General features: G+C 46.4%; 1 protein-coding gene across 1 annotated transcript in view; it reads left to right on the top strand.

Moving 5' to 3' along the window:
* The window catches only part of Tusp (WD40 superfamily protein Tusp), a 201,913-nt gene that overhangs the window by 137,925 nt on the left and 39,922 nt on the right, over nt 1–24,066 (top strand). The window contains exon 2 of the mRNA XM_065437783.2: nt 20,208–20,501. Within this exon, the coding sequence (XP_065293855.1) occupies nt 20,208–20,501 (294 nt within the window). The remainder of the gene's footprint in view (nt 1–20,207; nt 20,502–24,066) is intronic.

The following is a 24,066-nucleotide window of genomic DNA, read 5'->3' as shown; positions in this document are numbered from 1 at the left end:
CTGCGCAGCCAGATTTCGGAGTTCCAGTTTCTACTTTCCTTTTTTTTTCCTCGCGCGGATTCTAGATGCGTCCGCTGCTTGCCACACAATGTCAGCGCCGACGCGCAGACAAATACTCACATCCCAGTGAACGTCCACTTTCCTTTCCGGCCTGCCAGCGTGGATTCCTCGCTATCCCTAATTCATACTTTCATTTTTTTTATTGCATGGTTTAGTGTCTCGCGTGGAATGACACTGAAAGAGAGCCCTCCTATATATTCGCTTCCGCTTTTGCCTCTCCATCTTTCGCAATTTGCTCAACGTTGATGCGCGCTCAAGTGGAACGTCGAGCCTCCCAAAGTGCTCGCGCAGCGGGGATGTCTTTCAGCACATATGAGTGAGCCGTTAGTTCGGTGCATCTCGTTCCGTTGTTTCATGTTTATTTTCGTATCACGTGACAGCAATAAGATGTTTCTTTTGGGCGTTTTCCTGCACGGGCCTGAGAAAGTACCTACCTACTTCGTGTGTCGTTCTGTATTGCGCCACTCCTGTACGTACCTTTTTTCGAAGCGTCGTTAAATCTCAAGCAACCTGAACGAGCTAAAATGAAACTCGGTGTGTCTCGCGCTCTGTTGGTTCGATCTAGGGAAAGCCACACGCAAAAAAAAGAGAATGGAAACTAGGTATTACTTCTCGACACGACGAATGCAGTGACGCGAAGAGCACGATAGAATAGAGGCGTTGTAACGCCAGGTTTTTTTTATTTCGTTCTCTGACGTCCTCTTTCCTCTTTCAATCAACTTTGATTGAAAATCTCGCTACGAAAGAGAATGTTGGGCAGCAGGAACGCTGGGAGTATCCGGAACAGAGCGAAGATACTGCTTCCAACAAGCAATGAGAATACCGTCACAGACTATACTTCTTTTTTTTTTCTACAAAGTCATTACCTGCAAAAAGAAAGAAAGAAAAAGAAAGAAAGAAAGAAAGAAAGAAAGAAAGAAAGAAAGAAAGAAAGAAAGAAAGAAAGAAAGAAAGAAAGAAAGAAAGAAAGAAAGAAATCTATCCATACACACACAGGCGGATGGACGAACGGATGGATAGACGGACAGATAAAAAGCACACCACTTTCAGCTGGCAATGACAGCCGATTTATAATACGTCCTTTCTCAACCATCCTCCAGCTGCTGACCACAAAAGAATGAAAAAAGAAGAGGCGAAGCTTTAGTAAACAATGGCAACATGAACGTCTGGTGCGAGAAAGCCCTATAGACTCGCAAAGTGGCCGGCAATCTCCCGGGGTAAATAAGTGAGCGACATAGCCTCACCGCACTTCGTTACCGGCCCCTTTCAAAACCTATTTGCAAAACCTATCATTTCGCAAAAGTGGCGTGACCCGATACGTAACGCACGCGCGGGTGTGCCCCGGCCCGGGTTCCCAGAATGCAAAGCGAAGCAAGTGCATTCGCTCCGCGTTGCGTGATGCCAACCTTCATTGAAACTTTGATGGAGCCCTTTAAACATGCAAAAGTTTTGGTGAGCGGCCACGCCGATGAAGCACAAAAAAAAAACGGGGTAGTGTTGGGATGCGCAGTAACCTTTTCCCGTACTATTAATGCACTTCTACGCAGCCGCTTTTTTTATTTTTTCGGGCTTTGTACGCAGCGTTTTTGTTTGGACTCGCGGATCCGCCTTAGCGGCTGACGCAACTTGCTGAATGAAATATGCAGTAAGCATCGCAATCTTGATTTTTTTCTCCTCCTTTCTTCTTTATCGTTGAGCGTATACCTCGTAAAGGCAAGCCTGCTAAGTGCTTACAGCTAATTTGCTCATAGTGACGGTATAAAGCTTAGAACTATATAGCTTTCGCCTTACGCAAAACAGTCGTCGTATTCACGACGCCCTTTTAGTTACACTGCCCAAACACCTTTTCAGCGCCTGCGAAGTGCGCTGTGTATTGCACTATTGCAGCTTGAAACGTTGCTGATGTTACATGAAAGCACCGATAGCAACTGCGTTTTGCACTTATCCCAAGCTGTGCTCTCTCATGGTTACGAATACCTTACTATGCGAAGTAGTAGATTCCTTCGCAAAAACTCGAGAAATGTTTACATTTCTCGAGTCTCTCGAGTAGATTTATTGTTACTGGGTCCCATAAAAACGAAAAACCTCATTCTACCTCTGGCTGCATTAACAGCTAGATTTGAGGCTTTCACTTCGTAAGCAATACTTGGCACATGCCGAGGTTCATAAATGAATATCGCATTCTATTGAGTTATATTTTACAACGCACGAAAGATCAGCCGGGGGCGTATTTTATCAGTGCATCTCTTTTCTTATTTTTTTCCTTATTGAGACGTTAACTAAAGATATTATTTTCGCACAACTCATACAAGTTGTGCGAAATTTAGCTACATATCCTCTGGAATTTGTGTAGAACCATGCGTATGATTTTACGCCTGTGCGACATGGTTTAGAAATCTACTATTTCAGTGCATTGTGGCAGTTTATTGCAACCGTGGATTACAGTATAGCACACTATAAAACTACTATAGTCCTGATGGAATGGCGCTAGAAAAACCATTTGTAGCGAAACTGTGTAGAAAATTTGCAAAGAGGATCATAGCGGCAATCGCAAGACACCCGAAAGTACAATCATAACGAACCGACATAGCGCAATCTAAGCACAATCTAACGACATTTATAAGCCACTCGAAACACAATCTCAGTTACACTCGTAAGGCGCTCGAAAAGACACTCGTAGCGGCGACCCCTTGAGGTGCCCCTAAAGATAATCGTAATCATAACTGTTTTCGCAGGGACAACTAATTCATTGCATACCATTTGCCGAACTCCTCATCTATAGGTTTCAACACGCTCGTTAGATGTGCATAACCCTTTTCTTTCCCAACTCTCTATCTCTCTGTCCTACTCTGCCTTCGCTGTAGACTGTTTCTCGGAGTGGGTGACATTCACTTCTTTCATCCCGACATTACATGTGTGCAAGTGTCAATAGCATGTGCATGAGTGACGGCACACATAAGTACACGTATCAATATCACATAGTTTCACACTGGCGCGGAGAGCCAGGCCAAGCGCGAAGCAAAGACAATTCTGGTGACCCCCCGTCCTGTCCTGCCGGAAGGGGAGCCGCTCTTCCGCTAAGCGCGCGGGGATTACGCAAGCCCGCGAACCGAAGCGCCGAGAGCTCGTCCCTTGCGCAGCGGCAGCAGCAGTACAGTAACAGCAGCAGCAGCAGATCGCGCAGACCGGCCTCTGCAGACGTACGAACCAGCAGCGCGAATCGAACAAAACGTGGCATTAAAGGTACGCACTGGCTCTATACATGCAGTTCTTGCGCCGAGATGGTCGAGCTTAGCGCTCCCTGCGTAAGAGCTTAGTTCCCGCTTGCGCCACCAAAGAGCCCCGAAATTCCCCAAACGCCCCCGCTTTAAGCAGACACGTATTCAGTCGCGTTTGTTTATTTCCCCTCTCTCTCTTCGTCATTCTTCTATTCTGTTTGTTTGCAGCACACAGGCGATCCTGATTAAGGAGCTCGACGAAGTCAACATTGGTTGTCCCCGGCAGCTCCTGTTGCCTGTCGCTACAAATCCGGAGTCTATGCAGTCGATCCAGGGAAATACCGCTCCGCAGTGAATTCTGGGAGATATGCTCGGAGTGTGGTAGCGAATCCATATTAGGGATTGGAAGACAACGTCCGCCGGAGTTGCGCACGAAACGCTTGCTCTCTCATTTCAACGCAAACAAAGAAGCCGATCGCGCTGTGCAGCAGGTGTTAGGTGACTGTTTTCTACCTTTTCTTTATCGACATTGTCTTGACTACTGCGTCGAGTGTCGCTGAAGCTGCGGCCAATTTGGAGCCACCGCTTCCCTTACAATATTGGCTGAAATGCCTTGATCTGGACGAGCTGGCTTATCTCGCTGACAGCGTTATTGTAAGAGCGCAAAGAACACAAACGACAAGGAACACGTACGACCACCGCCCGTCCTGTTGTATGCGTTCCTTTCCATCTGTATCCTTTGAGTGCCTAAAACTCTGTCAGCAATATTAACTTGTTGCGTGAGCCAAAAACTTTCTTTCGATCACCTTCCGTCTTTCTCAATTTGAGGAAGCAGTAGAACATCCAGCCGGACACTTTGTCTGCTTAAGCTCTCTGCGTTTCAATTCTTGTTTCCCTCATTGTGTCACACAGCCAGCCTTCGCAAGGCAACTCTCCGTGAAGCTTCGCTTCTGCTCTTTGAAAAGGCTGGCCCTGCACGCGAGCCTGCGCTCGGCCGACTCGGCTCAGTGTGCAATATACAGGGTCCCGGTAGGTTTTAGTCGATGCACACTAATTCGCTTGCTTTCTTAACCGCTCTTTGTACATTTTCTCCCAATATGCCGGTGCACTTTACGGCGTTCTTGTGACGTGTGCAATAATTTTCTTCCGTTCGTCGCAACGAGCGAGTGCAGCACATTGCTGTCTCAACCGTTGTCTCCTTTCGGAATAGCGCACGGTTAGCTCAGTGGTGGAAGACTCTAAAACTTAACGACATTATTACGCGTGTTAGGCAGACTTTTTTCCGGCTTCAGTGGTATTGCGTGAAGCTCTCTTCTAATGTTTGCTTCCTGCATGCTTCCTCGTGTCCTACATTGTCTGTTGCGTGCAGCGCTTGAGGTGGGGGGCTTGTCGCAAAAAACCGCGTCCGTTGTTGTCACTATCCCTGAGGCATCTGCTACTACCGCGATGTCGGAGAAGGCGGGAATCGGGTGATGTCTACAACCACGGGAGGTAGGTTTAAGTGGGGCTACATTATCGTACATGCAAGTGAAAGAAACAAGATCGTTGTTTGTAGAAACTTAATGTCTGATTTTTTTTGCTGCGACGACAGTTCACGTCGGCATTCCAAAACTGAATGTTCTGAAAGTGGTCTGTCGTCAAGGCGCGCCAACGCGGTCGCTAGTGACAGCCGGTGCGCGCTGTATCGAGGACAGTGGCAAAGCACGTGGTCGATAGTCTCTTCGCCGCCGCAGTGTCTGCAAGCCGCGCTGTCATCCATACCGACTCGGAAGGCGAAGGATCTTGTATAGGCGACACCAAGCCACAGTCGGCAAAGTACTGATGTTTCGAGTCGAGAGAGTCCAGGCGGGGGTCGAAGTCGAAGGGATGGGTCCAGTCGGTGTAGACGTGTATGCTTTAAGCTGGGTGTGTTCCATAAAGTTTTGATGGCTTCATTTGCAAGCACACGAATTTTCGTTGCAGCATCTGTTCTTGAGAATGGAATGGAGTCTTGTAAGCCCTCCTCGTGTGCAGATCGTGCTGCTGCGTCGGCAAGTTCATTGCCCATTATGCCACAGTGGCTTGGAATCCACTGCAACGTGATGTCGTGTCCTTGCTCGACGAGGTGGTGAAGCAGCAGTCTGATTTCCATAACTAGTTGTTCGTGGGGTCCTCGGCGTAGGGCAGAAACCAAACAATGAAGAGCAGCCTTGGAGTCAGTGAACACGCTCCATTTCCTGGGTAGTTCTTCAGAAATTACACGAAGTGCACAACGAATAGCAGCAAGCTCCGCGGCAGTCGATGTAGTCTGGACCGCAGCAAAAGTCGGTCAAGGCTCTGTTGACTTTTCTACGTGACAGTGGCCTATTAGAAAGACTCTAATGACCCGATTTCGTCCCTTCTCATATTTTTTTTTCTCATGCTTTCATTTTTGTCACGCTCTTCTTTCCGTCTTTATTTCCCCTTTCCCTTCCCCTAGTGCAGGGTAGCAAACCGGACGTTTTAAGTCTGGTTAACCTCCCTGCCTTTCTTTCATTTGCATCTCTCTCTCTCTCTCTCTTAATGTCTGATAACGCAAAACTGGCGTTCATCTCAGACTGGAAATAGTGTGGATTGCGAGCCCAATCTCTGGAGTGTAGAAAAATGTCAGGGGCCGCCGCTACAGTGAAAAATTGAAGCAAGATGCATTATGATTATTCGGCTTGGTCAATATTTGATCAGCAGGATTCAGTAAATATATAGTTCAGAGGGACACAGATGGCGTGGTTAGGAAAGGAAGCATTGCTCTAACATGTCAAGTGGGCATATGGTAAAGAAAATCAAAAAACCATAGAAATATCAAGAAACGTCTCCATTTGAGCACTTTTTCCCATATACAGAGACAAAACAAACGAATGGTATAGAAATCATGTTTGGCTGGGAGTCTCACGTAGGCTTGAGGACGAAGGCTAAAGTAGCAGAAATATGTATACAGAGATAGACTAGACCGATGTGAGGTTGATAGATGCGAGGAAACAACAGGAGAAATGCTTACACTACAGAATATGAAATACTACTTTCTTAGTTCCCATGCGAGGAATAAATCGCGTGAAGTACAACAAAAGCGAAACGAGGGGAAAAAATTCACCGACAATTACAATACTGCATGATACAGAATTCGAGCGCAGCTCTATATGTGTTTTCCTTTCGCGATATATATTGGCCGGCGCGGACACTCGGTCTCGTGTGGCACGCTGCAAACGGAGCGAAGCGGGGCGCGACTGCCTCGTTAATCGGGAGATCGCGAGAGGCAGCGCGTAGGTGACGCGTGGGCACGATTCACCGCAGCCGCCGCAGACAGACCTCCACTCATGCAGCGCTGTGCTCCCACATAGACGACGCGCGCTACTCTGGCGCCATCTCGTAGCCGTTGTCTGCGCAAAGCCCGTCTTGCGCGGCACTACGCTTTTTTTTTTTTCTGACGCTTTCAGAATACCCTTCTCCACCGCTTTCTTTCTCGCGCTCTCGTCGCTATTGCCGTCTTTCTTCTCATCCTTCGCTGTGCTCGTTCGCTCAGTTAGGAGGCAGGACACCGACGCTCTCCGCAGGAACGGGCGCCTAAGAGCAGCAATCTAAAGAGAAAAGGAAAAGGCAAAAGGTGCACTTACGCGTGACGGACCTGCAGCTCAATGTCGCAGGTGTTCACAAAAGCCCACGAACCTGAGGTCTCGATAAGATTGTAATGGGGCTTGTCAGTGGTTGATGCACTGGTAACATAATTTAAAGAAATAAAGGTGTTATGATTGAGGTCCACAAGCTCTGTGCGTGATTTGTGTGCTGTGTCTCATCATTAAAGGGAGATGCGAGATAAATATTGAAACACTCTGGAGTGACAAAGTATGATTTCAAAAGTAAGGCTGTGCGTATATTCCGAATTTCTAATCTGAATAAAAAAGCTTTAGTTATTTGATTCCTATTCGATTCGGGAATTCACTCCGTTTCTCCAATGAATGCAGCACTTTACGTGAATCCGGTGACTATGCTAATTTCTTGTTACATTAATGTCATTGTCATGGTGCAGCAGGTAGTTAAAGGCAGTTATTTGTTGTATACGTGATACTCAGTTGTCCGGACGTTCAGTAGCGAATGGCATTGCATGCATGTATCAAATGACCTAAAAAGCTTCTTTTTCTTTTTTTGTTAACCAGACCAAATCTACGCATTCTTTCTTTAGAAGTTATTGCATACTCGATTCGATATGCCGAGGTCGTTTTTCTCGAATGTTCTTATTTGAATGGATTGGAAAATTTCGCTATTCGAGAATCTCTATTCATAACAATACTCTCATTATTTCAGGGTAAGAGGTTCATTAATAGAAGAGAAAGCAAACACCAAACTTCACTTTCTTTTTTTTTTCATTTCGCGCCGTAACTTCAGCACCGGTACGTCAATGTGATGTCGTAGATTTCAAAGTTTCTTTTCTCTCGTTCTTTGGTCATTGTGGCTCAGTAAATGCCCTATAAACCTATTAAGCTTAATCTGGCTTCTTAACATTAGAATTCAGTCCACCTTTATGGGTTAATATTTCGCTGCGTCCGACAAGACATCGTCAAAATTCATGACGTCACAGTGAGGTGTTGCGGAAACTTTAAGGCAGTGCTGCCTCTTGTATTTCGTCTTTTCTTTTTTCGCGTTTCCTGGCTTTCTTGCTGCTTTTGTGTGTGTGTGTTTTTTGGTTTTGTCGAAGCTTAATTTTGTCATATAGCTAAGTCATTTTTTTTTTCTCTTTAGCGTTCCTTTACCGCTATATTTTGGGGGACGCAGAAGGGTTCTCCCGGTGTAACCAAATATTTAGGAAATAGGGTACTACACGATAACGATTCAGATGTGTCCGCAAATGTCAGTGGGCCATTCGATAAACTCGAAAACTCGGTTCTCCATCGGTTCTCCATGGCGTGCATTTGCGCAAAATAAATAACACCGGGATATTTGCGAGAGGTATGTACGCGGCATAAGCGAGGGCCACACAGCTCGAGTCGGAAGGTACCCATAGCCAACCGGGCCGCAGCCAGCGCCCAATTGCAAAGGCGTAACCGAGCGTGACCATCGACGGCACAACGAGATCGACGATAGCAGAGCAGATCCGCTAGACCGTAACAAGAGTGTTGCAAGGGTGTAAGAAATGCAGGGAGATTAAACCAGAGGTAGTTCTGGTTGGCTACCCCGCACGTGGGAAAGAGGGTACCGGGTTAAACAGAGAAAGACAACGTAACGAAAGAGAAAAGGAAAAAAGAGAGAGAGAGCGTCGAGCATAATCAGATTTCAACCACATACACTATGCAACGGAAGCAGGCGTTGTTCTTTAAAGTCCATTATAGGGGCCCGCCGGCCTACGGAACTTGAATATCGCGCAAATATAGTCTTCGAGTTCCTTTAGGAGCAATGACCCAAAACTTTTGTTCTCATAATGGACGGCTGTTCAGTCTATCCAACCACCGAGCACATCACTCGGCTCTCGTCACTAATAGCGCGGGCAGGCACAGATAAGGTGCGCGAGTGTCTCATCACAGCTGCATGTGTCGCAGGTGGGGCGTCCTGTCGGCCGTTCCAGGCCGAAACAAAGGGTGTCTGGTCTATGGCGACAGGCGTGAGGGATACACTACGGTGAAATAAACACAGCAGGCGTTCAGTTCGTGGTGCATAGCGCGGAGGCGGGTATACTGCGCTGATGAGCTCCAAGGGAATGTCGGCGACGCCCTGATCGCGGAAAGGGCTGCCCTTCCTCCCCTCTTCAAATATTCACTAGCTTTACGCCAGCCTTCGGGTTCGCACTCCGTGACCCGGTCAGTCCGCCTGGCACCTTCTCGCTTCTCGTTCATCCCCCGCGCACCCGCTTCGTCGTTCTCCGTTTTTAATTCTTCTTTTTTTTTACGGCATGTGAAGGCGTCTCCGGCTGCTTCGGCGGACCGCGCGTACGTTTTGCCGCTTTTCTTTTTATTTCTAAACTCCCGCCGTGCGGCTAAATGAGCTTATAAAGCAGGACAGCTTGGAAGAAGAGAGTCGGAGCTTCACGGAGGCTGTACTCGCGGCGAATGGGAGGAAGACAGCGAAGCCCTGCTCATCAATTCAGGCTAAGAAGTTTATCTCTGTCTATATTGCTTTTTTTGTGCGTGAGGCGGAGAGGAAAAGCGAGGACGGAAACTACTTGGCGTGCTTTAAAAAATTAAGCCTTCCACCTCTGTAGTTTCTGCACGGGTTTAATCTGATTATTCGTGTAAAGTTGAGCACTTTGCACATTTCTTAATTGCGCCACCCTTGCAGAGTATAAACGGTTCTACGCCGTTAAAGAGATCACGCTTTTCGTTCGGGCGCTGGCTTTAAGGCTAAAACAAATCGAGCTTGGAGGCAAAGTTTGACACGTATACCGCATTAATATAGAGGGACATTGGGTGTATCTTTTAGAATTAAATTAATGAATCGAGGACAAGAAGAGTGTTCGCACTAGGACAACTTGGAATGTTATGAAGCAGTGCAAGGAAAAACACGTGAGATTTTCACTGCTGAAAATGTGAGGATGAAGAAAGATTGTAATAATTATATGCGGAAGTGTCGTTGGTAATTTTCGTTTTTTCTAAGTACGCGTGGATGCATGTCTGTGTTGAGTGAGCTGAGTGAGCTAATCTATCGAAGTGCCCTTTTTGTGTCAGTAAAATGGTTGCAAAGAGGTTTCAATTTGCTCTGTAGTTTCTTGGCTTACAAGATGGGCGGCCCGTTACCCCTCGCGAGAACTATCTGTTGCTTTTGTCTGTGTAACAAGCAGACTAACGGCTAACACAACTTACAATAAAAGGGACTAGGAAGATTACAATGCAGTTCACCAAAAAAGGAAGAAGCTTCCTTTGAAGTATGTTAAACTTAAGAGTGAACAATCTTAGAAGAAAAGTACGTTATCGCGCTATATTATGCAATGTGAGTCATACTTCTTTTTCGAGCATGTTTGTTCGAGTGCTGCGCGTGATCACAACACGCTTCCTTATGCTATCTAGATTTGTATCAATGATTTGGTAGGACACAACCGTGTTTTATTTATTTTTTGTTTTCTTTAGTGTAGAACAAGCGTCAAGTGTTTACACTGCAACAGCTCATTCAATTCAATGATTAAGTACCTCCTAAACGAACACAGATCAAGTGGTACAACGTCGTGAGTCCACTGACTACATACATACATACATACATACATACATACATACATACATACATACATACATACATACATACATACATACATACATACATACATACATACATACATACATACATACATACATGCATGCATGCATACATACATACATACATACATACATACATACATACATACATACATACATACATACATACATACATACATACATACATACATACATACATACATACATACATACATACATACATACATACATACATACATACATACATACATACATACATACATACATACATACATACATACATACATACATACATACATACATACATACATACATACAGCTCGTGCGCGTGCCCCGTATTCAAGCGCGCTAGCACACAAACATTTCATGCGTCACGATCGCCACAGCTTTCACGATAGGTTTTGCTCAGTTATGTATCAACAGTATTCCTGTATAGAGATCACGCATAGTTGCATATTGTTAAGTCACAAGTGAATCATATAAAATGAACATCTTCATAATTTTTCCCCTATCTTAAGCAACCAGTTTGCCTTGCAAGGGTATGGTGAGTTCGCGTCTGCGGGCGCCCTAAAATTTGCGTCGAATCACGCAATCGGTTGTGCCAGCGAAGTGAACTGGAACACGCTAACTTGCGTTCCTCGCCGCTGCCGTGTTCAATATTCCTGTTACCAGTCGCCGTCTAAACATAGTAAAGTGCCATCTCGTGATTCCTGTTCCACGTCTTCGGCACACACCGACGACCCCCTGATTCGCAAAAGATAATAAATTCGTATAAGCTGTTGCGAAAAAAATTCATGCTCGCTGTCAGTCTACCATTTTATGCCATGAAAGCAGGCACGCAGATCGTTGCTGCCATAAAGAACGGTAATAAAGAGGACGGACCATAAAAACATCCCTGGTACTTTATGTGAGCGGTAAACCGCGCCATATTCGCCAAAAAAAAGCTCAGAACGTTACACTAGGCAATGCGGCGATCCATCAGCGAGGTATGTATATAAAGTAAAAGCATACATAGAGACATGATGGCAGGCAGCGTGCTAGGCATACGTCTTGTACGCCATGAAAGAAAGCGTCGCGAAGTGAGGATATGCAAAGGACGAGCATGAGAAACACCACACGCGCGGAACATCTTGCAGTAAAGGATGCAATCTCCCCGGCGATCAGACATGTGATTGTATTTTGGTTCCTATGATCATTACCTAAGGTGGATAGCGCGTGGTCGGTTTAGCCGCCCAGCACTCCGAAGAGCAAAAGGAAAGTCTCCAAGATGTTGGTGCCCTAACTCGGTAGTTATCAGATAGACACGTTGATTGATTGATTGATTGATTGATTGATTGATTGATTGATTGATTGATTGATTGATTGATTGATTGATTGATTGATTGATTGATTGATCACACACACACACACCAAAGCGACAGCTTCATTTTTGCGACACCGTAGTGAAAGATTCCGGAATAAATTTGGACTTCATGGGGCGAAATCATTCCACCTTGATCTCATAGACAGGCGTTTTCACTTGAATAGTATACAATTCACTTGCGTAGCACACGTATGTGCGCAGTAGTCGCAGCGCCATTTCATGCCTGTTTGATGGTTTTCTTTCTCCACTCTTGTTTCATCATTGTCATGTGGCTGATTTCCCGAGCATATTTCTTCATACTTCTGCATATCCCGAGCCTGCCCTCATCCTTGAGATGAAAAATAAACTGATTTGATTTGATTTGATTCTAATTAAGCAGCACGTTTGTTAGTCTGGTGCTCTCAAGTGCACTATGTTATGTAAAGAAATATAGCCACTGCTATGGAAGGACGAGGCGCCCGAGGCTGAGAAGACAGAATGCGAAGTTGGTTCACCTTATTTGCGGCAGACAGCGCTACCGGTCGTTTCGCTGAGAACACGCGCGTTTTCTCGTCTGGCAACACTTAGACGACGCGTACTTCTGTTTTATTCTAGGCTGTACATGTTAGTGCTGCATGAAAAGCTCTAGGACAAAGCACGCAGCAAGCATATACCCCTTTGAAAAATGTGAGGTTCAAAAAAAAAAGCAGCTTCCGTATTACGGCAACAGTATGGCCGACAGAAGTGCCATATTTCACAGCCCTCCCTGCACGGTCTTTGTACCAAAAAATGACGCAAAAAAGGCTGGCCGCCCGCTGCTCCCCACCGGCGACATTTCCAGCTGTCCGCATCTCTCTCGTTGTTCTTTTTGCGCATTTGCTCCCGTCGCGTTCGCCAGGAGGCACATATAAGGCGTGAACGTGATAAGGAACCGTCGGGTTGTAGCGTCGCCGTGAGAGCGGCAACATGGCGGCAGTGGGCCGCAGGAAACGGATACTCTTTTTCCCGTAGCGCTCGCCTCCTGACATCTCCATTCCTACCCCTATTACCCGTGAAAAACGTTCAGATGGTAATATGTACTCATGGCTCACTCTAAACATACCAAAGTATTTTCTTTTTCATTTCTTTCCCATTACCAACCGCAATGCTTTGAAGCGTCTAAGCCTAAAGCGTAAAAGAAAGCTTGTCGGGAAGCGTACAGTGTGATCCGCAGTTAGATGGAACGTTTAGCTGGTAATAAAACGAATATAAGCGATAGATTTCTACATTATAGAGAACGAAATCGACTGATATATTCGATAGATTTCTACATTATTGAAAAAAAATCGACTGATAGGACGCATTTGGCTGATCTCTATCTGTATAAAAATAGTCCGGGTGCATTCATGCCATCATTTTAAGGTTTAATTTGTAGCGATATAACAATTGGTTCTTATATCGGGCTGTTCCGGGTTATATCGGGTTATACCGGGCTGTTCCGTACATCAGTGCAATGGGCTACAACTAGCAGTGTTCAGCGCCGACAAAGGCAGTGTGAGTGACATAAGACATAAGAACTTCAGTGAGCATGTCTTATTGACTGCGGTTCTTCTGCAGCGTCATGTGTTTTGCTGTATGAGAACCAATGTCATGAACTTGTCCAATTTCGCATAACCTTCGTATGCGAGTCGATAAGAGTGCACCTACTCCATGCAGGTGTGGTTTGTTGCTTGGTGCAAGGTGGTGCAGGGTTTCTGTATCGAAATTTCTTTGATGTTGTCACCGATTTCATACGGGGGAAAAAAGACAAACTTGTCTAAACAGATTACGCAAGCGACGCGAATAGTGTTACAGATTCTGAAATGTGTGCGAGCACCAGCGATTACTCTGAAATGTATGGTGGTGCATGTGTAACAGTGCACGTGTATATAGTAAATAGAACCTGACCCGCGAGATCACGTCTTGACTGCCGACGGCTGTGCTCCTCGCCACTACCGGTGTGATATGAGGGTTGCCTGTCCTTTTTGGGCGCACGTACGTCCTGTAAAGGGTTAAATGCTTAACTCGTGCTCTTATAAGTGCCTGATACTTCACCGTGACTCCAACGGGACGACATTAACGCGCCGTATATAAAAATACGCGCGATCTGCACAGTGTGCAATGGCAGACCGCAAAATAAAATGAAGTTATAAAGAGTGAAATTGTAGTCCAGTTCACTTGCAGTTCACGTTTAGTTCAAGTAAGCGCAATCTATAATAAAATACGCACATGGTTGCTTCAGAAGTTGCAAAAAGATCATGAACACTTTAGGCTCTCTTCAGAGAAATCTTGAACTGCAGCATTTTAATATTCCTGCAAAATACAGTTACACCAGAACATATTACATTGTTCTAGTGCTTTTTCCACAGTTTACGCTTTCGGAAATTATTGTTTAATCAAGAAATTAGACGCGTTAATCGGAAGCATCTCAGCTTGACCCGGGCATTGCCTGTCGTATTACTGTCTCATAGAAGGGTATCTTAAGGCCAAAGTTTTAAGTGGCTCGTGGCGTGACGGCCTTGGAAAAAAGGCTGCGTCTAGTCGAGTGGCACAAAAAAAAAAACCACGTGACCTTCTCCAAGCGAGAGGCGGGTGTAGAGGGGAACGAGTGGCACGAGTAGACAGAGAAAAAAAAACAGGTGTTACGTCGCTGACGTCACGAGGCAATGGCGGCGGCGCGCGTTTGTGGTGGCAGTTGACCGCAATGTGAGCGAGACGGCGCTGAAGGATGCTCGCACGGGTTGCGGATTGCGTGGTAGGCCTCAGAAGTACGCTACGGCCAAGCGAGAAAGGAGGCGCGACGTGCGATGCGACGAAAGCGAGGTATTCGACCGCGAGTGCTGCCCTTCTCTGCTGAGAGGATCTAATGTAATTGTCATCGGCTTGTGCTACACATTTTGAACACTTACTGGCGACAAGCATGCTACACATTTAGGTTGCGCATTAGGTGCTCACATCTGTCCTTCAGGAGCTTGACCTAAAGCGGTACACGTGTACTCCGCACTGCGTCTCGTTATGTCTTGCGACAAGTCTGACCCCTCCGATTGTATAATTTAGTGCATTACCAAGTGTGCAGCAGGCGTTCGCCTTCACGTGTTACGGGAGTGTAACATGCTGCTGAACTATTTTATTTTTTTATTTCGGCCGGTATCTTCACGTCGTTCACGAATCTTACCTGATTAAAAGAAAAGCGTTTTAGCCACTGTCCTTTCAGCACAGCCAGCGCAGCTTTGTTTTTAAGCCTCACCGCAAAAGTAACTTCCCCTTGTCTGCGCACAAGCGTAAAATGGGTAGGCGCTTGAGCGGTACTATACGGTATACGTTATCTACAAACAAAGAAACACGGTACAAGCAACGACGGGCGCAGCAAAGTGACTCAGATGTAGGAGCTGGGGAAAGCCAGCGGGGAAACGGTCGTTCCGGAAACGGGTCACTTGCGGTGCTGGCGATTGCAGCGCGTCACGCGCCATCGTAGTTATCGCAACGGGCCGCTTAGGAGTCGCGGACGAGATCGCTACCGAGGCTGAAATTATGCACAGGGGCACATGCGTAGAGCTAATTAGGGGAGATCGACGAGAACGCCCGAAACAGAAAAGCGAAAGGAGGAGAGGGTCAGTGGGTGCAAAGGCGGTTTGGTTAAGCGTTTGCAGGCCACAGAACGTACTGATTTATTTTGTTTTGAGCGACGATGTGACATTAGAACACGCCCTGGAGAGGGCGGGGTCGAACGAGTGCGGTCCGAATGTCAGGAACCTTTTAACTGCGACTTCCACTTGCGAACCAGAAAAGTTAATGCTAATAAATAAAACCCTCGGAAAGAATCGGGAACTCGCTCAAAACAGATAGATTGAAAGATTCAATGCGTGGCGTAAAATTAACTATATGTACGTGGTATGCGCCAGGGAGGCGCTGCTGTATGCATGTGTATATCTTATTCAATATTTTGTGGTAGTGAGGAGGCATGCTACGCCGACACCGTACCTTGACACACTTAATATACTGGCACTTTTTGTCATTCGGGGCAGCATAATGATGTCACAAGAAGCGACGCGACATAGGAAGACAGACAGAAGGTGCATTCGAAACAGCTGTCAACGAATCAGCATACTGGCTATTGGCTACAGTGTTGACTACGTTACCTGTAATCTTAGTGGCGTAATGGCGAGTCCTGTGGTGTTTCACAGTGGTATTACCAGATGAAATTGCGGCACCCGTGTCTAAGCAAGGTGCCAGTACGATTGAGTCAGCTTAAACTCGAATATTCTTTTTTTCTTCTCGTCCTTGGTCCTTTGAACGTCCTTATGCCTTCTTGTATATACCTTTTTTTGAGAATAATTTCTGACACGAGGTGGCCAAATATTGTTTTTGCTTTCGTGTGCAAAAACTAGACGGTCTTCAGCACATTGAGGAATGCGCTTCAGCGAATTGAAGTCGTTCCGAATATTTCTGTCCCCGTTCTGCATTCACTGTCTGCATGTTCGCATACAATACGCAGTGAGTTGCAGCTCATTGCAGCATATACTAAAATACCGAAGCGTTATATGGACACATGTAAATACCCATAATATTTTAGCGTTATACGGCTCTCTAGTGACGTCTTTGTGTAACGATAACGTTTTCCGTGTTTGTCTACAATCTGCGGGCACGCCACTCATTTGCAGCTGCGCGTGCGTAACTGTGGCATTGCGGTTATACCAGCCAAATAAGAAGAACGCTTAGTTGTCGTTGCTAGTCGGCGGCTTTCGCCCTCTGACATTGTTGTATCATCTGCTCATTGCGCACTGCCGGTACATCACTGCTCCGTATACAGCCACAGCTCCGTGAGAGGGCACTGTAGTACTGAGACCCTTTCAACTTCGAAAAGTAGTGCCACGCTTTGAAGAATGCCGCCTCCTCCTCGCGCGCTCTGGCCGAGGCCGACGCCGGGTCGCTATTGGCCTAATAGCATCACGTGGGCCCTCGCGCCCTGCATTAGCGCCATTTTTGCTCGAGAAACGTTTACGGAGTGGCGAGGAGCGCATGTTGGCGCCGTTGCTACGCTCGAGGAGTGTAGGCGGCGCCACGGTCGAGGAGGGAGCGTGAAAGGGAGAAGAAACGAGGAGGAGTGAAGGCGAAGGAGGAGAGTGTCACTACGTTACGAAGTGTAAGGGGTTTGATGCAGTACCAGTCGCGGACGCCACCTACAACGAAAATTTTAAAACTGCCGGCTGTGCAGCGCGCAGTCCTCCTCCGTTTCGCTGCACTCCGGAAGCACGATTTCCGGCGCGCGCGGTTTTCGGCGTCGCGTAAAATTCACGACGACGATTTGCCACAAGTGCTTTGTGTCGAAGGACATGCACTCCCTCGGATCTGGATCAAACTCGGACAATTATCTTCCCCGTTCAAACTTCGTAAGAGCAGAGCTAACCTTGCATCGTTAAGTCGATGGTGGGGAGCAAGTCCCGATAAAAAAATTGCTTGTGCGAAGGAAATACGCGTGTCGAGCCTATTCTTCCTTTTTTTCTCTGCATTATCTCAGCACCACTTAGATGTCTCTAATTCCAAATGGGATCTGATGCAGTAATTCGACCCGATGACTTCGTAGTAAGCAACGCGGATGGGGTAACTGGGCCAAAAGTGGAATGAAAGCGACGAGTTGGAATTTGGGTCTGTTGATACAACTCACTTTCTGTATTTCTTTTGAATTGTTTCATTGCTTGGTTTTTAACACTCCCAGAACCGTATATCTCTTCTTTCTGTTTTCACGAAAGATTAGGTTACTGGAATTTACTGGGCCTGCTTACACTTGAAGATTCCTGTCTGTTTTGCATTCTTACAACCACCTGAAACAATAAGCTGCACCACTCGCCCTTCCGTCGCTAACACAACTGAACACCCTCGTTTATGAACTTTTCAGCTTCTGTCATCCCACTCTACACACGCCATCGAGCATCCATGGCAGTGCTGCCTCCACGAAGACAAGTGCTGTTGTTGAAAGGCTGGCTCGACAGACATCTCTTCTTCAACCACTGTTCATCTTTTCACGTGAATTTATTAAACAAGCGGTCATGTACAATAAGAGCTGTGTCCCGCTAGCGGAGTGATGTGTGGAGGTGATGGACGTGAGCATGCACTTGTGCGTAGGAAGAGGAGGAGGAGGAAAGAAATAGAGAGGACATGGATGTTAACCAGAAATGTGTCTGCTTGGCTACCGTATACTGCGGGACGGGAAAGAAACTGTTTGAAAGGAAAGACACGCGCTGGTGTTGACGGAGAAACTTGACATGAAACTTGTCTATTCTAGGTTTTGCATACGTAGCCTACTTGCATGGCATGGGCTAAGCACGTCACAATAACTGGCGAGGTCACTTAGAGGAGAGCAAATCGACTTCACTGCTGTGCTGTCATCGGGCTAATTTCCAAAGGTCCCGTTTATTTCTGGTACTTATCGTCACTTACGTTACCCGCGTCACACGGGGCAGCGGAAGATAATTAAGACGCTGCAGCACCGCATCGACTACCGGCGCTTGACCGTTACCCTCGTTAATGCGGTGACGTCCAACGGCGAAAACTTTCGCGAACGGAAGCGCTTAGCGCTGGCCGCGTGTCGCACATACGCACGGACCCCGCGGACACCGTGCATGTTAACGCGCGGCTATTTTCTCCCGCAAGCACAATTAGCCGTCATCAGCGTTTGTCACGTGTTATCGACCGTCGCAGTAGCTGCGTTTCCCGCAACTCCGCGGGGACGGGCGGGAGGGTGGTTAATTTTGGGACAAAGAGAGAAAGCCGGGTGTGGTTAGGATGTTTACCAGCCATCGACTGGTACGGCGGTTCACCTGCTGTTCCTTTTCGTGCGCTTATGTACCTGCTCATTACCAGCCGTCTCCCGTGACGATGGGGACGTTCTTTCGATTCTAGCTCTCCTTTCATTGCTCAGTGTTTTAACTAGATACATTTTGAACCTGCTTTATTAGCTTGGAGCGCCTGGAATGGTCGGCTATTAGGTAGCGTAACTTGAATATGTTTATGCTATAGCAAGCACCATTTCAAACATGTTAATCGATTCGTCGATGAAGTGTCATCGATTATTAGCTATGTTTTATGGTCTCGTTAATTTAGATGGCTGGATTACGCGGACTTAGGAAACAAGTTTATCACCGCCGTATTGTTATCTAGACTTCCGTTTCCAAGTTCGTGCGTTCCTTTATTTGGCTGCCTCGGCACGTGTGCGTATGATTAATGCGTCCAATGACTTGACTGCTTCTTTGTGAGTCAATTTCAAGGTAGGCTGGATCACAGTACCTCCGTTTCAGAGGAAATAATTATTGACCAGCAATTCTACTCCGTGGCGCCTCTTCTGCATATAGTATGTGTGGAACCCTGATTCATAGAAGTGAATCAGCAATGTCTTAAGATAAAACTAACAAAGCGAAGACTACTGCACAATCAACGCCCGAACGCTCGTTTGGCGAGAAGCCTATTATAACGATTTATATAGACTTCCTCTTCCTAATCTATACCTAACTATCATTATGGCTTCATGATCTCGTCTTCTGTACGTTAGATTGTCCCTCTGGAAGTAGGCGCCGGTACGATTGTTGCGTTTCAAGTCCCATACAGTTACGACCTAATTACTTGCTCAAGAATTAAATAACTGTGCAAGAAATGCTGCCCTCTCAAGAGTGGCAATGTGATGGACTGAATTTCCGCAATGCATGCGCCACCTCAAAAACTTGCGCTCCGGCAGGCGTCTCATACAGCTGTGCTTTAATTCAGTTATTCTTTAATTTCAACTCAACGGCAGCTCAGTACAACTCAGGATTTATTAAAATCAGCTTTTCAGCTACTGCGGCCTCGTACATGTGAAGCAGCGACGTTTTCACCTGTAATTTCAAGCTGCACTTTGAAAATATTTTGGGGTTTCACGTGCCAGAGCCACGATCAGATTATGAGGCCCACCATAGTGGAGGCTCTTGACTGAGTTTGACCACATGGGTTTTTTAACATGTACACGGTGCATCGTCTACGGGCATATTTTTTTTTTCTTTGCATTGCGGTCCCATCGAAATGCGGTTGTCACGTCCGGGACTTTATCCCGCGACCTCGTACTTAGCAAGCAGCCTCTAAGCCACCACGGCGCGTAAGCTGCACTTTAAATATAGGGGAGAAAGAGGTGTGTGTGGGGGGGGGGGGGGATTGTTTCTTTATGTAGGGTGCGGAAATAGCGCTCACAAACGACCAAACGACTAAAAGAGCAAACAAGCTTAGCAAAGAACTTTTCGTAACTGATATACCACATTCGAACGTCCTAAACAGAAGTTCGGAACTTCTCAATTAGGCAGTGCGCGACGGTTCTACATAGTCGCATTACTCATCAGAGCGCACCCTTGCTGTTCGCAGGTGACGCTGGTCAAGTGGAACGAGCCGTACCAGAAGCTGGCGTCGTGCGACAGCAGCGGCGTGATCTTCGTGTGGATCAAGTACGAGGGGCGCTGGTCCATCGAGCTCATCAACGACCGCAACACCCAGGTGACCGACTTCGCCTGGAGCCACGACGGCCGCATGGCGCTCATCTGCTACCGCGACGGATTCGTGCTCGTCGGATCGGTGGCCGGCCAGCGGTACTGGTCCTCCACGCTGCACCTGGACCGCGCGGCCGTGCTGTGCGGCATCTGGACGCCCGACGACCACCAGGCACGTGACCGGCCCTTATTGCGAGCAGTGAGCAGCGCTAAACAACAGGACAAGGAGAGGGACACAGACAACGATCTGTGGCCCTTGTCCTGTTGTTTAGCGCTGTTTACCGCTCGTAATCATGAACCAGTCAGCCCAAATGCGTACTCTTCAGCCCTTATTGTTTACCTCCTGCTGTCACGAATTACTTTTCACTTTCAAAGAATGTGTCAAAGTTGCATCCTTTTATTCAGAGACCTAAAAAAAGATTTTAAAAGTCAGGGTCCTAGGACGATAAGCATTATTTTAACTAAGCGACACAGGACACAGTTCTAAAGGAACCACATGACCAGCGCTCTGCCTTATTGTTCTTTTATGTGTCCCGTGTTGCGTCGTTAACGTTCTGCCGTTTAACAAGAGTTACGAATTGGCCAGCCTAAGTGAAGAAGTTGTAGGATGACCCTAATAATTAAGTATAGACTTATGGCAGAATCAATCATGTGGCTTTTATTCATTCAATAAATTGAATCGCGGGGTCAAACCACATGCACAACTTAATTACTGGCTACACGCACCACGAAAAGGCGAGATATTCCTGAACCACTGCTGGCGAAATGCAGCTTCGTCGAACATCTCGCAAAGCACTGCAACGCCTTCAGTCAAAAACAACTCGCGTGCATACAAATATGTGCGGAGTCATTGCAGGGTTATTAATGATTCTCACTGGAGTTCTTGAGTCATACCACTTGTGATAGCCTGTACGAGCGCCCCGTTCCGAAACCAGGACGCTATGCTTGTAGGACACCGTAAGAGCCAGATGACTGTAGCTTCACCGATGGAGAACGAAAAAATATCGTCAAATGCCACTTTTTAAGCAGCGCAACTGCAAGAGGCGCAAGAAAAGAATCGTGGACTGCGACAAGAGAGACACTACGCAAGAGCGCTTACTGAAAACTCTATTTGCGTGTTGCTTTGCGCAGTAAGTAGGTTCCATAACTATAGGTTGATCGCCACATGACATCAGGTTATCGAAACACACTAGACTAAAATCTTGGCACAGACTATAATCAATACAAAGAAACGGCATTTTATATCACCACTTTCTTTTTTCTTTTTTGCCAAACTAGACATTTCAATCACTTTTTAGCATTGATGGATGACAGCTTTGAGCTTGTCACTCACTGATGGCGTGTCACTCAATTTACCGCCGACACACTAGTGGACGAATATGTCTGGAGTTTGAAGAGGAGTGTTGCTATTGTTATCATTGGAAAAACTGGCTCACTCAGGCAGCGCTTCAAAGGTGGCGCAAGACAGCAGCAATAAAGTTTTAATATCTGCATGAGCGATTTCCAGTGGTGGTTGTAAAGCCAGATTACCAATTGTAAGTAAGCTTACTCTCGTAATACAGCTTTAAAGCTGCCTTGTACAATCTAAGTGGTACTGCCAGAGCGCCGTCAAGCGACCAGTTGAATATGCCATCAGTTTAAGCACTGCGTCTGTTTCCACCTTGTCATAGGATGGTGATAATACATCGAAAACACTTAGAATGGTCGTTGCTCGTAATAAAAAATGGCAGAGCAGAGTCATAGTTTGGAAAGGAACGACCAAAGACGCGGAAGCGAAGGCTCAAAGTTACCACGGTTCTCTAAACATTCGGCACGCTTCATAAGCTCCCTGTATGAAATAGGAAGCCTATAGGGGTGAGCGTAATCAACGAATCGCCAAGCGCTATCATACTCTGTTTTCTTTGTCTGGCACACAATTTCATCGTTGCTGTTAGTTGGAAAAAACACTACAGAAAAACACATTTCCATCTCGAAACACTGCAACGAAAACGTTTCGAATGCATTTGTCGTGATTAGTTGTACAGCGCCACCTTCATTAAGTTATATGACCCCTGAACCTCTAAAAGGTATCTCGCCATTCGTCGGTCTCTCCACGTGTACCCTAATCATAGAAAAGGTACGTGCACATTTGCAACCACGTGAACACTTCTTGCTTTCTGTCCTGTCGCACTCCCATCCTTCGCAATGCTGTGAGGACATTTAGAGCACTTTGCGGCTGGTATCGTTTGCCTATTTTAAACAAAAGCGTCCACTGCTAAGCTCTCTGTTGCTATTGCTTTTAGTCTTGATTCCTCCTTTGCGGATGGGCAGTTTGTTCACGGGCTAGAAGATCGCTAGAAACAGTCCTTCGGTGGTTGAATGCTTCGCGAAATGTTTTAAGCAGTTTTACCCCCGCCCTAAATGCGAATTGCATTTGAATGCATAGCGAACAACACAATCATTCGAAAGTTTAAGGGTATTCTTCCCACAACCGCGGAGCATGGGAATCCACACGCACCAACAAAAGCATCGACACGCTACAACGGTAAGCATTGAAAAGGAAAAAGAAAACTACTTTATGGTTAAAAGAGACAGCGCCGCTTGTCTTATGACATGTTGTATTCAACTCCTCAGTGTTTCTTCGGCTTGCATGGGCGGAGACCCATAAACGAACGTCTTCTTCGTCCTTCTGTCTCTGCACCTCTTTTCATTTTTCCTTACGAGCTGGCACACGTCCTTGTTCGTTCTTGCCGTTCGCATAAATATCGCTGTTTCGTGACTGGGCAATAAAAGGTCGTTAAAGGATGCGCGTCTGCATGAGCGCAAGATAAGCGCAACGTCGTCCCACTTTTTTTGTGTGTCTTCTTTCATACTTATATTATGACGCTGACAGACTTGCAACGCTGCGGACCGGAATTGTCGAGATATGCAGAAAGGGCTGTCATTTCGCTCCCGTGCACGCACGGTTTTTGTGTCTTTCGAGAGCGTACCACACAGCGGGTGGTCTCACTGACTACTCGGTTCGTTTCTATCTCGTAAAGCATGCAGGCCTACCCGCTAGCGCTGCTACGCTAGACGACTCGTAAAGAACCAAAAATAAAAAGTGAACGCATGAAAGTTGAAGAGCAGTACGAGTGCCTCCTCGGGAGGCTACGCGGCGAGCTCTACTGCTTTCAAATAGCCTGCCTCGTATTTTGTCCCCGTGTTTTACGTATTTCTTTTTTCTTGTTTTTCGAACGCTATACTTAGGCTCTGCTCCTTTTTGTGTGTGTGGGTGTGTTGAGAAAATGATAGCTACATTACAGTTTATTTCGCGTGAATCTTTTTTTCCGCTTCAGCTCAATGAACGTGGTAAATTGAGAAGCTTTACGAAGCGCGAAAGAGATGAAACCACGCGAATAGAATTTTGTAGTGCATCTATTCGTTATAAGTTTCGAATTGTCATCGTATCATCTGCGAAGTTCTTGCCCGAATCACTTTAGTTGTTTTTGTGCATGCAACCAAATTACGCTACCCCTCTTTTTTTTTAATGCGAAGATAAATGCCTCGGAGCATACAGGGGTATGGGATGGGGGTGAATGACGATGATTAAATGAATGAAAAAAGATAGCTCTTTTACATTTCGTCCGGTTTTGGCTACACATTTTAAAGTCTGAATGCGTGTCGTTTACAGGATGATTTAACTGGCACTTTTGCCTACCGAGTGGCTAGAATTTAGTGTGCAAGGCTGCGATATTAAAATGAAAAAACGCCCTCAT

This window comes from Dermacentor albipictus, chromosome 5 (assembly GCF_038994185.2).
Source record: "Dermacentor albipictus isolate Rhodes 1998 colony chromosome 5, USDA_Dalb.pri_finalv2, whole genome shotgun sequence".
Classification (NCBI taxonomy): domain Eukaryota; kingdom Metazoa; phylum Arthropoda; class Arachnida; order Ixodida; family Ixodidae; genus Dermacentor; species Dermacentor albipictus.
Note: the sequence above shows the minus strand (reverse complement) of the source record. Positions and strands in the feature narration are given on the sequence as shown.